Consider the following 14,586-nt stretch of genomic DNA (forward strand, 5'->3'; position numbering starts at 1 on the left):
GAGTTACAGGAGGAATTGAGGCCATAGCCAAGGGCTACACTGGGAAAGACCTTGAATGTCACCACTGAATCCAGGGAGTAGAGTGCTTGGGGGGTACTTTAAAACCAGAAATTGGTGCTCTCAGATGAGCATTTTCTATTAAATTTTAATATTTTTAGTTTGGTCTCACTTTAGTACCCAGGTTCACCTTGAACTTGATCTGATTCTTCCTCTAGCCTCAGCCTCCCCAGTACTAAGACTTGTAGACATATTTTACCACGCTCAAGTATTAAACTTGATAATTAATAATTAGACATTTAAAAATGTTAATTATTCTCTTTACGGAGGATGGGTTTCAGGAGTAAAGGGGGGCTAGAGCTATGGTGGTGGCAGCAGGTTATCCAGGGGCACAGGATTGTAATGCACTCTGCATGAGATGCTGAAGGCCTGACCTAGCCAGCAAGAGTCACGGCATGAAGAAGAAATAAAAGAACTTGTTAGAAATAGCATCATTAGACCCTGAAGATCCAGTTTTCCTGTGTGATCCTCATCTTCCCCAGAAAGCAAGACCCCGAGATCAAGATCCTTACAAGAGTCTAGTAAAAGGGCAGGGAGGCCATATTTGAATAATTATAGTGGGGAGGCCATATTTGAGTGATTATGGTTACTTCTTTGCCTTGTTTTCCTTAGACTGGGACATGCAGAACATGAGATATCTGAGCTCAAGGCTGCCTTCACCAGATTTGATCAGGATGGGAATCACGTTCTGGATGAGAAGGAGCAGGCACAGATGCGACAAGATCTGGAAGAGGAGAGGGTAAGCAGTGTAGACGGAAGTTTTTGTCCCACCCATCCCACAGCCATTCAGTCCCAAAGAAACACACAGAGGCTTGTATTAATTATAAACTAGCTCTTACAACTTAAATTAACTCAGAATTCTTAACTATGTTTAGACATGTGGCTTGGTACCCTTTCTCAGCAAAGCATTCTCATCTTGCTTCCTCTGTGTCTGACTGGTGACTGCATCTGCCTTTCCTCTTCCCAGAATTCTCCTAGTCTGGTTGCCCTGCCTAGACTTTCTTCCTGGCTACTAGCCAATCAGTGTTTTATTAAACCAATGTGAGTGACAAATCTTTACAGTGTACAAGGGCATTACCTACAGCAAAGCAGGACCGGTTGGTGGGGAGAAAGGACAAATGCATCGCTTGCTTGTTCTCCCTCCCCAGCATACTCAAACAAAACGCCAGGTTGAATGACCTCCCAAAAATGAGCTGGAAAGAACTCTCTAGAACAGCAGTTTTCTAATTGCTGCATATTAACTATTCCAGAGAGTCTTTAGACACCCTCACTCTCAGGCCACACATCCTAGACCAATTAGGTCAGAAGTTCTGGGTGATAGGGCTGAAACATTAGAGATTTCTAAAGTTTCCAAGGTGATTCCAGCACACAGCCAAGGTTCAGTCCCCAAAGTAATCCCTGATTATCCTCAAGGAGGACTTGTTCTCTTGGAATTTTGAAATTGCTCCTACTATATCTGCTCCATCCTTATTCAGGGTAGGTCAACAATTAAAGGGCAGCGCTACCAGAGATAGAGAGGGACAGCCACAAGAAAGGGAGCCCAGGCTAGAACTGTGAGTCTGTTCACAACAGAGCACAGATTAAACGCTTCCCAGATTCCAGGCTGGAGAGATGGCACAGCAGTTAAGAGCACTGACTGCTCTTCCTGAGGATCTGGGTCCAATCCCCAGCACCCACATGGCAACACACAACTGTCTGTAACTCCAGTTCCAGGGGATCTGACACCTTCACACCAATGCACATAAAATAAAATTAAATAAATTGTATATTTAAAAAGTTTTCCAGACTCATCTTGTCTCCTCTAACAACTATCTTTTCTATCAGGTGGCCCTTAGTGCTGAAATTGAGAACCTTGGCCAGTCCATTGGACATAGCCTACCAGGTGAATCGGGCACAGAAGCTGCCAGAGGAGGAGGCTGGGTTTCTGAAGAAGAATTCTACACGTATGTGGAAGCAGGGACCCAGTGCTGAATGGATGTGACATCTTGTCTTGAGACCCTTTCCATTCCTTCCCATTCCCTTTCCTAGTCCAGGCAGAATTTTAGTTCCCCTGTGAGTCTTCCTACAAGGTTGGGTCTTATCTTCCTCATTTCCATGTAGACAAACTCCATTGTATTATCTCTAATACAATACATATTTCTGCTTCCTTTGTGTGTCTCAAATACTACACAGGCTCACAAAGAGAGTTCTGCAGCTGGAGAGTATTCTGGAAGGAATCGTGCCCCAGATTGATGCTGTAGGCTCGAAGTTGAAGATGCTGGAGAGCAAAGGGGACCTGGCTCCCTCCCCAGGAATGGTGAGTTCCTTCAGCTGGGTCCTCTCATCAGTTAGAGAGGACAGTCTAGAAAGACCTGGGGAGCAATGCTCACAATGGCCATAGATCAGTGGAGGTGGAGAGCAGGCCCGGAAATTGCTTAAGTCAGTCTATAGATTTCTTTGACCTTTTAGGGGCCTTTGTTTTAGTTTCTTTGGGATGTTATAATGAACTATCAAAGAAGATACTGCTTATAAACAACATTTTGGGAGGATGGGAGGAGTCTGAGATTGAGGTCCTAGCAGGTCAGGACCTGACGAAAGCCTCCTTCTGGCTTCATGGACCACTCAGTTCTTGATGTGTTCTCATATGGTGGCAGGAAAAAAGAGCACTCATCACTCACCAAAGGCCTCATTTCCTAGTACTGTCACACCGATAATTAGTATGTCAGCATAAGACTTTGGAGAGACACAAACATTAGTCTCTAGCAATCTAGGTTTTCTATAGTTAGATTCAGAGAGAAATAAATTACTTCTTCAAATGAACTGTTCCTTTTTCTTCCAACAGGAGTCGCTAGCTGTTTGGAAAAACCTGTAACCAGTTCTAGTTGTCACTCCAGCCCTCTTGGGAGTCCAGGGTGGGCAGGAGAATGGAAAAGGGATTCTAAAACATCAGACAGCAAGTTCTTCTCTCTATGCCTTCCCAGAAGCCGCTTCTCCTATGCCCTCCCCCCCTTCTAGGACATCTAGGACATGACAGCTGCTGTGGAGTTCTACCCTGTAGCTGGCCTTTTGAGCCAATGTTTTTGTGTGTAGCTGGGTAGCATGTTTAGGCTTGTCCTTTGGTGTTTCTATATGTAGTCACACAGCTCTGTAAAACAGCATTTCCTATCTGGCTTCTCACTTGCTGTGCATTTACTTCTGCTGTAGTTATTAGAATCAATAACAAACAAGAAAAAGGAAAAGATGACAATGACTCTCCTAAAGAACTCAGACAACCAAAGGTAGAAGCCCAAGTGTAGGCAATGGATATGTCTTCTTACTTCACTGTAAATCTAACTCTTCTGCGTGTGTCTAGAGATCTGCCATTGGCATGCATGGGTGTGTGCAGAGGTCTTCTCTTCCCCCATAGAGTTTTCCTGTAAGAGAGAAAAGGAAGTCTTGGAGGAAAGTAGACTCTTGTGTGGTGAGATTCCAACAGAGGAGTTAAGAGTGACACCCTGAACCCACACTCTGATTCTGATGCTCCACTGAATACCTGGAACCAAGAGGACTTCAAACCTGGAAACAGAAACAGAAACCAAAGGAAATCAGAGATGATGTAATATCAGGATTCACTGATGGTTGGACTAACGTGATGGTGTCTGACTCGATTCACCATAGGACAATGTGGAGTTCCAATCAATAAAACTCTTTAGAAAACCAGATCTTTGCATTTGTTTCTGGGGTTGTAGAGAGAAGATAGAGATGTAAGATGTTCATGTGCATTCTCTGGAAGGTACTGGAGTGGAAGCCATGCCAATGTCAAGGAGCTTGGCTGTCCCAGGAGTCTTGAAGGAAGAAGTCCGGGCTCATCAGAATATGTGAAATGGAAAATACTATGAGTACTATAGAAAAGAGTGGAGATGGAGCACCTAGGGAGAATGAGTCCTCAGAGAAGAGCTAGTCAGACTAGGAACGGTGGGGATGTCTGTGGTGTGTATGTGTGTGTGTAATCAGACATTTCCTGTCCCAGCCACCTGGTCCCAGATAACTGTCATGGAGGCTGAATATGAGTTATAAATACTCGGCCGATAGCTCAGGCTTGTTACTAGCTAACTCTTACATTTAAATTAACCTATTTCTATTAATCTATGTATTGTCACATGGCTCGTGGCTTATCTGTCTTCTAGCATGTCTTAATTTCTGGGTGGCTGGCTGGCATCTCCCTGACTCTGCCCTCCTTCTTCCCATCTTTCTCATTTTGACATTCCCACCTAACTTCCTGCCCTGCTACCCACCTGTCAGTTTTTTATTAACCAATGAGAGTAATACATATTCATAGTACAGAAAAAGATTGTTCCACCGCATGTGTGTACATGTGCACAAGCACGAGTGAGTGGAGGATAACCAAGAATAAAACAAGAAACTCTTATACCAAGATTTTGGATGCTCGGGTGCCTGCATCCTGAAAGTCTTACTTACCTCTTCTCCCTCTCCTGTGACCCCATTCCCCTGCACCTTCCTTGCACCCCAGTGTATCTTCTTATTTAATTTCTTTGCTCACACTTGTTTTCACATCCTGTTAAGTATTTCATAAACCTAAGAGACCTATGCAACCACTAAATACAATCAAGATACCAATGTGTCAACTGTAATGGACGCTTCCTTCAAGAAAGATGGTTTCAACTAAACAGCATTAGGGGCTAGCTTGCATTTTAAGAAGCATGACTCAGAGAGTTGATATTAATCCAAGGTTTGTGGAAAGAGGAAAGGAGAGAATATTTAGGATCAAGAAACCAGGCTGAGCTGGGCAGTGGTGTCACATGCCTTTAATCCCAGCACTCGGGAGGCAGAGGCAGGTGGATCTCTGTGAGTTCGAGGCCAGCCTGATCTACAAGAGCTGGTTCCAGGACAGGCTCCATATAGAGAAACCCTGTCACTACTCCCACCCAAATAAATAAACAAACAAATAAAAAGAAAAACAAAAAGAAACCAGGCTGAAAGCTAGTGGGAGACAACTTGCAAAAACACGGTTTCCCTGAGCTATTCTTTGGTGAGTAAAACTTGTCAAGGTGCAGGTGTATTGAGAGGAGGCACCTATTTCCAATAACTTCATCTGAAAAGTTATGGATCCATTGTGGGGCCACCACCAAGACAGGCTGTGGCTGGTACAAGCCAAGTGACAGTCTAGGGTATGGTTGCAGAAATGAACGCATCTTCAACACCAGGGACAGTGATTCTCAGCAGCGGGTTGTGATTCACAATAGACTATCTTAGCTTCAGTTTCGCCTTCACGCTTGCACTTTGATAAAAAGGTAATTATTTGAGGCGTGACTAGGAGAGACTAGCAGAGCGAGAAGGTCGCGATTCTGGGGCGGGGCACTTGCGGTGCGCACGCGCAGACGCTTCAGAACCGGAAGCAGCGTTGGGCTGGGCATGGCGGCGGCTGCGGAGGGCGTCCCTGCTACGCGACGCGAAGAGCCGGCTAGAGGTACTACCCGGCGTGGCTGGAGTTGATGCGGCTAGTGGGAGGCTGGGTCCGGGTGCTGGAGCGGGTACACCTGTCTGCCGCGCCAGGGCGCTGAGATGAAGGTCTGGCCCCTGAGCAAGGGAATGGAGTTGGCGTTTCAGGCGGGCGAGTGTGAAGTGGGGGGCTTGAGATCGTGGCAGGTGGAGAACGACGGCGCCTTGACTGCACGAGCACAGGTCGGGAGGGACGTAGGAAGAGGCCGCTTTGACTGGGTTAGGTCTGGGTATGGATCATTTACTCCCACACACTCCCACCCCACCCCCCGGGCCAGATGATGCTGCGGTGGAGACAGCTGAGGAAGCCAAGGAGCCCGCCGAAGCTGACATCAATGAGCTCTGCCGAGACATGTTCTCCAAAATGGCCACATACTTGACTGGGGAACTGACAGGTGAGACGCCGTCCTGGCTGATCCCGATTGTGCTGTTGCGTTTGGCTCCGCAGAAACCTGAGAGGTGCTTTAGGAGCCTTGGTCAGTGGTTGAATGGAAGGAAAAGAGCCCCGCCCCCGCCCTCCCCCCCTTTTCCTAGGGAAGCTCAGGACCCACTTTAGAAACATAAACCACAGGCCTCTTCTAATGTAGTAACAACAGCTAATAATAAAAGTTCCGTGCTTTTAGTTAAGACGTGCCTCCCTAGGGGAGGTGTATTTTAAGCATGATGTGAAGGAAATGGAAAAGGGGGAAATGCTACAATTAGTAAAAGAGCTGGAATCAGCAAGCAATTTGATTAGATCAGACGGTTAGTCTGAAGATTTGGTGATCCATCCTTCGGATATAGTTAGACTTAGTTCAGTGTGCCTGCACCCTGTGTCTGCGTATGAGGTAGAGTCAGATCATGGAGTCTGGGCCATGTGCACTGTTATAAGAACTTACATTGTTTCACTTCTCCAGAATTTTTATTTTAAATTACACATACTTTGTGTTTGTGCGTATACACATACTTAAAGGTCATGGGACAACTTGTGAGGGTTGGTTCTTTTCTACCATAGGTCGGAGTACCACACTCAGGTCTGCAGGCTTGTAGCAAGTTCCTTGCCAGCTGAGCCATCTCACAGGCCTCACCCCCAGAAATTGTCTGGGATCTCAATTTGTGAACCAGAATCTATGAAAAAAGGCTTAATAGAGAAGTTGGGGGGTTGTAAGCCACCGATATGTCAACCTGATTATTCATTTGTTTTTGAACAAGAGAAACAGTAACAAAATTCAGATTTGTGTGGTCTCTCTGGAAGTTCTGAAGATGTGGCAATAGTAACTTACCTTTCTTTTTCTTTTCTTTCCTTTCTTTCTTTCTTTCTTTTTTTTAAAAAACCTGTATGATTTGGTTTGTTCTCTACTCACCGATTTCTCTCCTTTAGTAGGACTGAGTGTCCTTTGCCGCTTAGCTCTGTTCTTTTACTTTTGGTTTTCATTTATTGCAGTTTAGACATGGTTTTCTGGATCAGAGCCTTAAAATTTGTAAGCAGGGTGCTGGGCTGAGAGGGAGCGTACTCGTCTGTGGACATGAATGATTTCCTTGTGTTTATTACTCACATTCCTTACTCACATTCTTTTGCTGGCTTCCAAGTGTGTGGCCCTTGTTTTAGGGAGATTATTGTTTGCTAGCAGTGAGAGCCAATGTGGAGGAGAACAGGAACGGAGGAGCTGTTGCTGGGAGGGACTGGGAGTCTGAGGCAAAGTGAAGAGATCAGAGGAGTGAAAGGGGGAGTACGGGTGTGAGCACATGACAGAGGTAGATGCCCAGGATTTGTCAAGGTGAGTGTTGTGAGGTTTTCAGTGTGGGTAGGACCGTCAACCAAAGTAGGAAGCTGAAAGGAGGAACAGTGTGTATGTGGGAAACTGTTTCAGTTTTGGCTTGGCTGTTTGTAGCTGTTTCTGAGCCTCTGGGGTGGGGTTTCAGAAGACACTCAGGTGCCTCGTGCAGCTGAGTCCAGAGCTCCGAGACTAGTCTTTGCAGGGGAGGCACTGTGTGGTGGAAGTGGAGGCTGTGCAGAATTTACAATTGGACCTCTTTAGGGCCTAGACTGACATTGCAGGAAGTGGAGCAGTTCATTGTGAATTGCTAGGGATTGAACCCAGGGCTTTGCATATACAACACGGATTGCTTTGTCCAGTGAGCTACGTTTGCAACCCCAAATAATTTTTGTAGATAATTACTTTAAAGTTTTCAAGTGATTCTAAAACTAAGTCAAGCCAGTGTTATTTCTCCTCTATTGTCATTCTGACTTGTACAAATGCTTTTTTTTTAAAGATTTATTTATTTATTTATACAGAATCCTGCCTGTAGGTCAGAAGAGGGCACTTGATCTCATTATAGGTGGTTGTGAGCCACCACATGGTTGCTGGAAATTGAACTCAGGACCTCTGGAAGAGCAATCGGTGCTCTTAACTGCTGAGCCATCTCTCCAGCCCCCTACAAATGCTTTTTGAAAAGAAAAATTTTAATTTATTAATTTGTGTGTGTGCGCGCATGCGTGTGCATGCACACATGCACAGGTGCACACATATGCGTGTGTATTAACCATGTTCCATGGTTCATGTGTGGAGGTTGGAGGACAGTTTTGGATTGATTGTTTCACAAGCATGAGGACCTGAAGTTTGGGTAGGTAGAAGTAGGAGGTTCCTAGAACTCACTGGCCAGTCTAGCTAAATTTGGTAAGCTTCAGTTTCAGTGAGAAATCTTGTATGGAAGAAATAAGGTGGATAGCAATGGAGAAAGACTCATTGACTGCTAGCCTGCACATACCTATGTATGCACACACGCTAGTTGATTTTATACACATAGAAAGTTTGTATCTCTAGCTGATCTGTATATAATATGTTAGAATCCTCTAGATTATATATGTGTGTGTATAAGAATATATTATATCTATATAAAATATAGATATTTTTGAGATAGTGTTTCCCTTTATAGCCCTAGTCATCCTAGAACTCACTCAGAGATCCGTCTGCTTCTGCATCCCAAGTGCTGGGATTAAAGGTGTGCACCACCACCACCTGACATATATTTTTTATACTATAGAAGTACCAAGACTATTTCCCCTCATTTTTCTTTGACACGAGCTTACCGCTTTCTTTTCTAACTGCGACACAAACTCTTCTAGACCTTGCTTAGTTTCGTTTGTTGGTTGGTGCCTCAGTTTCTACTTAGACATTCGGGGTTTAAGCTAAGTATAAATGTCACAGATTGAAAGTGTCCTGGGGTGGGCGGGGCTGGAGAGATGGCTCAGTAGTCAAGAACATTGGCTGCTCTTCTAGAGGACACAGGTTCAGTTGCCAGCACCCGCATGACAGCTCACAACTGTCTGAACTCAATTGCAGGAGATCGGACTCTCTCACAAAGATTTGCAGGTTAAACACCAATGTACATAAATGTAAAAAAAAAAAATTAAAAAAAGAAAATATGTTTAAAAAGAAAAGTAACCTGGGGTCCTCCCTTGAACTTCTGTGTTCCCTCCCTGAACCCTTTTGACCTAAATTCTGTATTCCAGTAACTTGACACAAATCCTAAAGGCGTTCCATTCTCTGTGCATTTTAAAGCCACCAGCGAAGACTATAAACTCCTGGAAAATATGAATAAGCTCACAAGCTTAAAGTACCTTGAGATGAAAGATATTGCCATAAACATCAGCAGGAACCTCAAGGACTTAAACCAGAAATGTGAGTACCGCTCTCCATCCCTCGAGTAAGTGCTGCTGTGCTCAGTGCTCCCTCAGTGCTCGGGAACAGGGTATCCCTGCTTCCCGGAGCTTGTGTTCCTGGGAACGCTACCGACCAAGTGGTTTTCCTCCATTCTGAAGATGAGTGTGCTTCGGTGGGATGCCTATTTCTGTCTCTAAACCTTGCTTTTAGTCAGTATATTCTTAGAAGGAGAGTAGACAGATGAGAGTCTAGTGAATTGATTTAACAGTGACATCCCCAAGGAACTACTTTATAAGCAGAAACTCTATGAATTGAAAATGTTCATTCAGCGTGGTCTGATTTATTTTTCCACTGAAAAACGCTCATTGTCACTAGGGCATCCTTGGTTTGGGCATGCCCAAGACGCCAACTCATCAGCAGAAACATTTCCAGGGAAGGAAAATCTGAAAAGGAGAATGACTTACTTACTTTGGCTGGGTCACCAATGTACCCAGTAAGCCTGCTATGTCTTCGCAGAGCATCTGCTCTGCCAGTGACACTCATGACAGCCACCCTGATCTTTGTTGGGCATAGCAGGAGAAACTCTAGCTGTCTTACTTTCTACTCTTTCTCTACTTGCTGATGCTATGCGGACATTCGGTTTGTTTTTCAAGATGCTGGACTACAGCCATATCTGGACCAGATCAGTGTGATTGAGGAGCAGGTGGCAGCTCTCGAGCAGGCAGCCTACAAGTTGGATGCTTATTCAAAAAAACTGGGTAACTATTTTTACTTCTGTTTTGATCATTTAAGGTTTGTAAGTGTTTGGCCTGAGCGTATTTATGTGCACCATGTGCATGAAGTACCTGTGGAGGCCAGAAGAGGGCATCTGGTTCCCTGGATTGGAGTTACTAAGCTGCCATGTTGATGCTCAGAACTGAACCTGTGTCCTCAGCAAGAACATAAAGAGTACTTAGCTAGGCATGGTGTAAGCCAAGTACTTAGGAAACTGAGTCAGAAGGGTTGTAAATTCATATTCAGGTTAGGTTATACAGTAAGAATGACTCAAAAAAACCAAACAAGGGCTGGAGAGATGGCCTCAGGGGTTAAGAGCATCGGCTGCTCTTCCAGAAGTCCTGAGTTCAATTCCCAGCACCCACACGGTGGCTCACAGCCATCTGTAATAGGATCTGACGCCCTCTTCTGTCATGCAGGTGTACATGCAGAGCACTCATGCGTAAAATATAATAAATAAAATTAAAAACAAACAAAACTTGAGGAATTATTTACCAAATAGCATTTTTTGTAGTTACCGATTTATCAAGCACTGATCTGAATGATTCACATTTTATATTCTTTATTCTCCCAATAATCTGTGACTTTTGTTTTTTGAGACAGTCTCCTTATGTAACCCTGGCTGTCCTGGAACTAACTGTGCAGACCAGGCTGGCCTCGAACTCACAGAGACCCACCTGCCTCTGCCTCGTGAGCACTGCGCTTAAAGATGTTCATCACGAGGCCCACAATTTTTTAAATTTTTAAAAAATATTCCCATCCTCTAGGGAAGGTAAATGTGGTTTAAGAGGCAAAGCAACTCACGTAAGGATACAGAGAAGGTAAAGCACATGGAGGAGCCATAAATCAGGAGTCTGATTACAGCGCCAAGCTCTTAACTGTGGTTCAACATGCTGAATTATCCTTAGTAATGTAGACACATGTGTATTTTAAAAATTGAATCATTGCCTATGTATTTTCCTGAAGGACTGCTTTTTCTTCAAGGAGAAGGCTAGTGCTTTTAGTGTTGCTTGCTGGCTCTGGCTATTATTTCCTTGGTAAAAAGTAGTGAACATGTTTTTATCCTGGATAACTTCTGTAGTTCTTTTATTTCTGTCAGTGCTACTTGCTGGCTGACTTGGGAGAGTGGTTTGTCAGTGGCTGTTTAGCAGGAGTAGTGATCGACAGTCGGTTCACTACTTACAGTTACGTTTAGTAGGTGTTTGCTGTGAGCCTCCCCATATAAAGGCGCCATGCCAAGTCTATTGAGAATTTAAAAGCCTTGAGTTGGGTGCAGTGGCATATGCCTGCAACCCCGTGGGAGTTGAAGGCAGGAAGATCAGGAATTCAAGACGAACCACCTCAGGCTGCCTGAAAATTTATTTAAAACAAAATCACAATAAGAGGCTTATTGATGACATTTTAAATCTCTGTATCTTTAGGCTCTTGTGTTTTTCCAAATTGCTTTTCTAAAGTGAGATGTAAGAAGAACATAGGAGGGCTGAGGACTGGGGATGCAGCTCAGTTGGTACAGTGCTTGCTTGCCGTGTATGAAGTCCTGGGTTTAAGAGCACCACATCGTAACTACTAGAACACTGGGTTCTATGCCCAGCACTGGACAAACAGGGCACATGGTGTGTGCCTGTAACCCCAACACTCAGAATGAAGAGGCAGGAAAATCACAAGTCTAAGGTCGGCCTTGGCTGCCTAGTGAGTCTGAGGCCAGCTTGAGATTTGTTCTTCTCCTTTTTGTTTGTTTGTTTGTTTTTAGTTTTTCGAGACAGGGTTTCTCTGTGTAGCCCTGGCTGTCCCCCAGCTCGCTCTGTAGACCAGGCTAGCCTCAAGCCAGGAGATCCACCTGCCTCTGCCTCCCCAGTGCTGGGACTGAAGGTGTGCACCACCACCTCCCAGCTCAGTTTGAGATTTGTTAGACTTGTCTAGGCTAGGTAGATGTGGGGTTGAGGGGTAGGGAGAAGAGTGGAGAAATGGACAAAAAAATAAAAATGCATATTTATATTTCTGAGTGTTCAAGTCTGGTTCTAGAGTGTACCTGGGATTGTTCCTGGGAGGGCAGTTTCCAAAGCTTAGTAAGGCTCCCAATAGGGCAATGCCAATAGGTCTTGCTTCATTTTGTCTGAGCTATCCAAGCATGTGCTATTGACAGTTAGGAGGGCTGAGGTTTGGGCTCTCAGTCTGGGTATATACATTTGATTCTTCCAAATTATGCAGGTCCATGATCTCTGTATTCGAGCAGATGATGAGATTGAAGCTACTACCTCAAGAGTAGATCTGAACTTGCTTGAAAATCTAACTACTAAATGTCTTTGTGAGAGCTAGTGTTGAAAGATATAACTCCTCTTCTTCCCCAAATAGAAGCCAAGTACAAGAAGTTGGAGAAGCGATGAAAAGCGTGCTCGTGTGAACCAGGTGGTTATTTTTTAATATGGAAGAATGTTTTATGACCACTAAATCCTGAGGCTGGCGAATCATCACAGTTCCTCAGAAGAAATCTGCTCTGGTTAATCCCAAAGCCTTGCGACGCTGGATGAACTGGAGGTCTGTGGCTGCTCCGAGTCCCCGCTGAGGCAGCACCTCACACACTCAGCCTCGGAACTGCTCCTCACCTTTTACTTGAATGCTTCATCATCCATACAGGAGGGAGGGGACTCTAGAGTTCAGGGTGTACCCGGGCTTGCCAGCAGAGTCAAGTGAGAGTACTTGCCTTGGTAGTGGTCAGCTAGCACATTATTTTCTAAATGGCTGGGGGTTTTGTTTTGTTTTCTAATGATGCTAATGTATTGTTAACAAGATTCTAAATTAAAAAGGAAAACAAAACAAATATGTGTGTTGCAACTTATTACACTCCGTGTGTCAGTAATTTGCTTTTTCCATAATACTGCCAATAACAGAAACTCCTAAACTAATTCCAAGGCCAGTCTTAAGGACTGAACAGGAGTGAAGGAGTATTTTCATAACTTAGTATATGAGAGCTTTCCTTCGCCCCACTCCTACCCCAATTAGGAATTGAAGCTAGACCTTGAATATGCCCACCCAAGTGCTCAACCAGAGAGCTATTTCCCCAGCCCTTTTACTTTTTATTTTAAGGCTGGGTCTCTTCTAAGGCAGGGGGTCTCAACTTGTGGGTCACTGGCCCCCTCTGGGGTCACATATCAGCTATCCTGCATATCAGATACTTACATTACAATTCATAATAGCAAAATTACAGTTATGAAGTAGCAATGAAATAATTGTGTGGTTGGGGTCACCACACATGAGGAGCTGTAGTACAGCATTAGGAAGGCTAAGATCCCTGCTTTGAGGTATCCAATAGGCTTTAAATTTTTGACCCTCCTACTTCAGTCTTCCCAGAAGCTGAGCTCATTGTCTGTGCCACAAGGCTCAGTTTTTCCTTGATTCAGATGTGTGGGCAAGATGACACCCTTGACATCTGTTCCATTTTGAAAATGTGATAGACACGATGTGTATGTGGCGGTTTGAATAGGTATGCCCCCCATAGACTCATGTGTTTGAATGCTTGGCCCATAGGGACTATTATTAGGAGGTGTGGCCTTGTGGTGTGGGTGTGGCCTTGGAGGAAGTATGTCACTACTATGGGGTATAGCACTATTAATAAAAGCCCAGAGACATATTGGTGTTCAACTTGGTCAGAAAAACAAAAAAGCCAGCTACTGGCTCTTACCTCGACCTCAGTCTGAAATGGCGATCCTGCCTCCAGGAATCTTCAGAATGAGACTATGTCTGAGAGCTGTCTTCTCCCATCTTAAATTCTTCTCTGGGACTGGGAGTAAAGGCATGTACTGCTACCACTTGGTTCCTATAGTACACTAGTGTGGCTACTGGGATTAAAGGTATGTGTCATCATTGCCTGGTCTGTAAGGTTGATTTACTCTCTGATATTTAGGCAAACTTTATTTTTAATTAAAATACAAATGAAATATCACCACAATAGGGGTGGGGTTTGAGGTCTTATATTCTCAATCTATGCTCAGTACGGGACACAGTCTCCATCTGCTGCCTGTGTATCCAGATGTAGAGCTCTCAGCTCTTTCTCCAGCACCGTGTCTGGAGAAGCACCATGTGTGTCACCATGCTTCCTGCCATGACAATAATGAACTAAACCTCTGAAACTGTAAACCAGCCCCAGTTATTTGTTTTTCTTTGTAAGAGTTGCTGTGGTCGTGTCCTTCACAGCAATAGGAACCCTAACTAAGACAGTGTCTATGCGTTTAGATGGGGAGGGTGGGGAGTAGCATTCATATAGTGAAGTGTTTTGTGACATATTTGTTACTTGTGTCTGTGGTGGGAGGGGAATTCTGGGGGACTCAATTGCCTAAAGATAACAGATGATAGTGGCTGATAAAGAAACAGTTCGATTGGGAAGAAATGTAATCTTATCTATAGTACATGCTATTAGCTAGCAAGGTGCCCCATGTTCTCAGTGTCATTCCCAAGTGTGTTAGTTTCAATAACAATGGCCCCCAAAGGTTCATATATTTGAATGTTTAGTCATTAGGGAGTGGTCTATTTGAAAGGATTAGAAGAGCTATGGGGTGTGGCCTTGGAGGAAGTGTGTCACTAGAGGTAGGCTTGAGGTTTCAAAAACCCAGGGCAAGCCCAGTGTCTTTCTCTGCCT

The 14,586-nt window shown here is 44.4% G+C and overlaps 2 protein-coding genes across 3 annotated transcripts in view; both read left to right on the top strand.

The window, feature by feature from the left end:
* Window positions 1-3,526, top strand: part of Pkd2l1 (polycystin 2 like 1, transient receptor potential cation channel) — a 36,644-nt gene extending 33,118 nt beyond the window's left edge. For both annotated transcript variants that reach the window (XM_048438970.3, XM_085693968.2), the window contains 4 exons: window positions 670-796; window positions 1,882-2,000; window positions 2,230-2,353; window positions 2,879-3,526. In XM_048438970.3, the coding sequence (XP_048294927.3) occupies window positions 670-796; window positions 1,882-2,000; window positions 2,230-2,353; window positions 2,879-2,908 (400 nt within the window). In that variant the 3' untranslated portion in view covers window positions 2,909-3,526. The remainder of the gene's footprint in view (window positions 1-669; window positions 797-1,881; window positions 2,001-2,229; window positions 2,354-2,878) is intronic.
* Window positions 3,527-5,395: 1,869 nt separating this feature from the next.
* Window positions 5,396-12,771, top strand: Bloc1s2 (biogenesis of lysosomal organelles complex 1 subunit 2). Its single transcript, XM_048439182.3, has 5 exons — window positions 5,396-5,503; window positions 5,814-5,930; window positions 9,078-9,197; window positions 9,833-9,937; window positions 12,306-12,771. Exons 1-5 carry the CDS (start codon window positions 5,449-5,451, stop codon window positions 12,335-12,337), a joined length of 429 nt encoding a protein of 142 aa, XP_048295139.3. The 5' UTR covers window positions 5,396-5,448; the 3' UTR covers window positions 12,338-12,771.
* The last annotated feature ends 1,815 nt before the right edge of the window (window positions 12,772-14,586 follow it).

Source organism: Myodes glareolus, chromosome 7, assembly GCF_982192425.1.
Source record: "Myodes glareolus chromosome 7, mMyoGla1.1, whole genome shotgun sequence".
NCBI lineage: Eukaryota > Metazoa > Chordata > Mammalia > Rodentia > Cricetidae > Myodes > Myodes glareolus.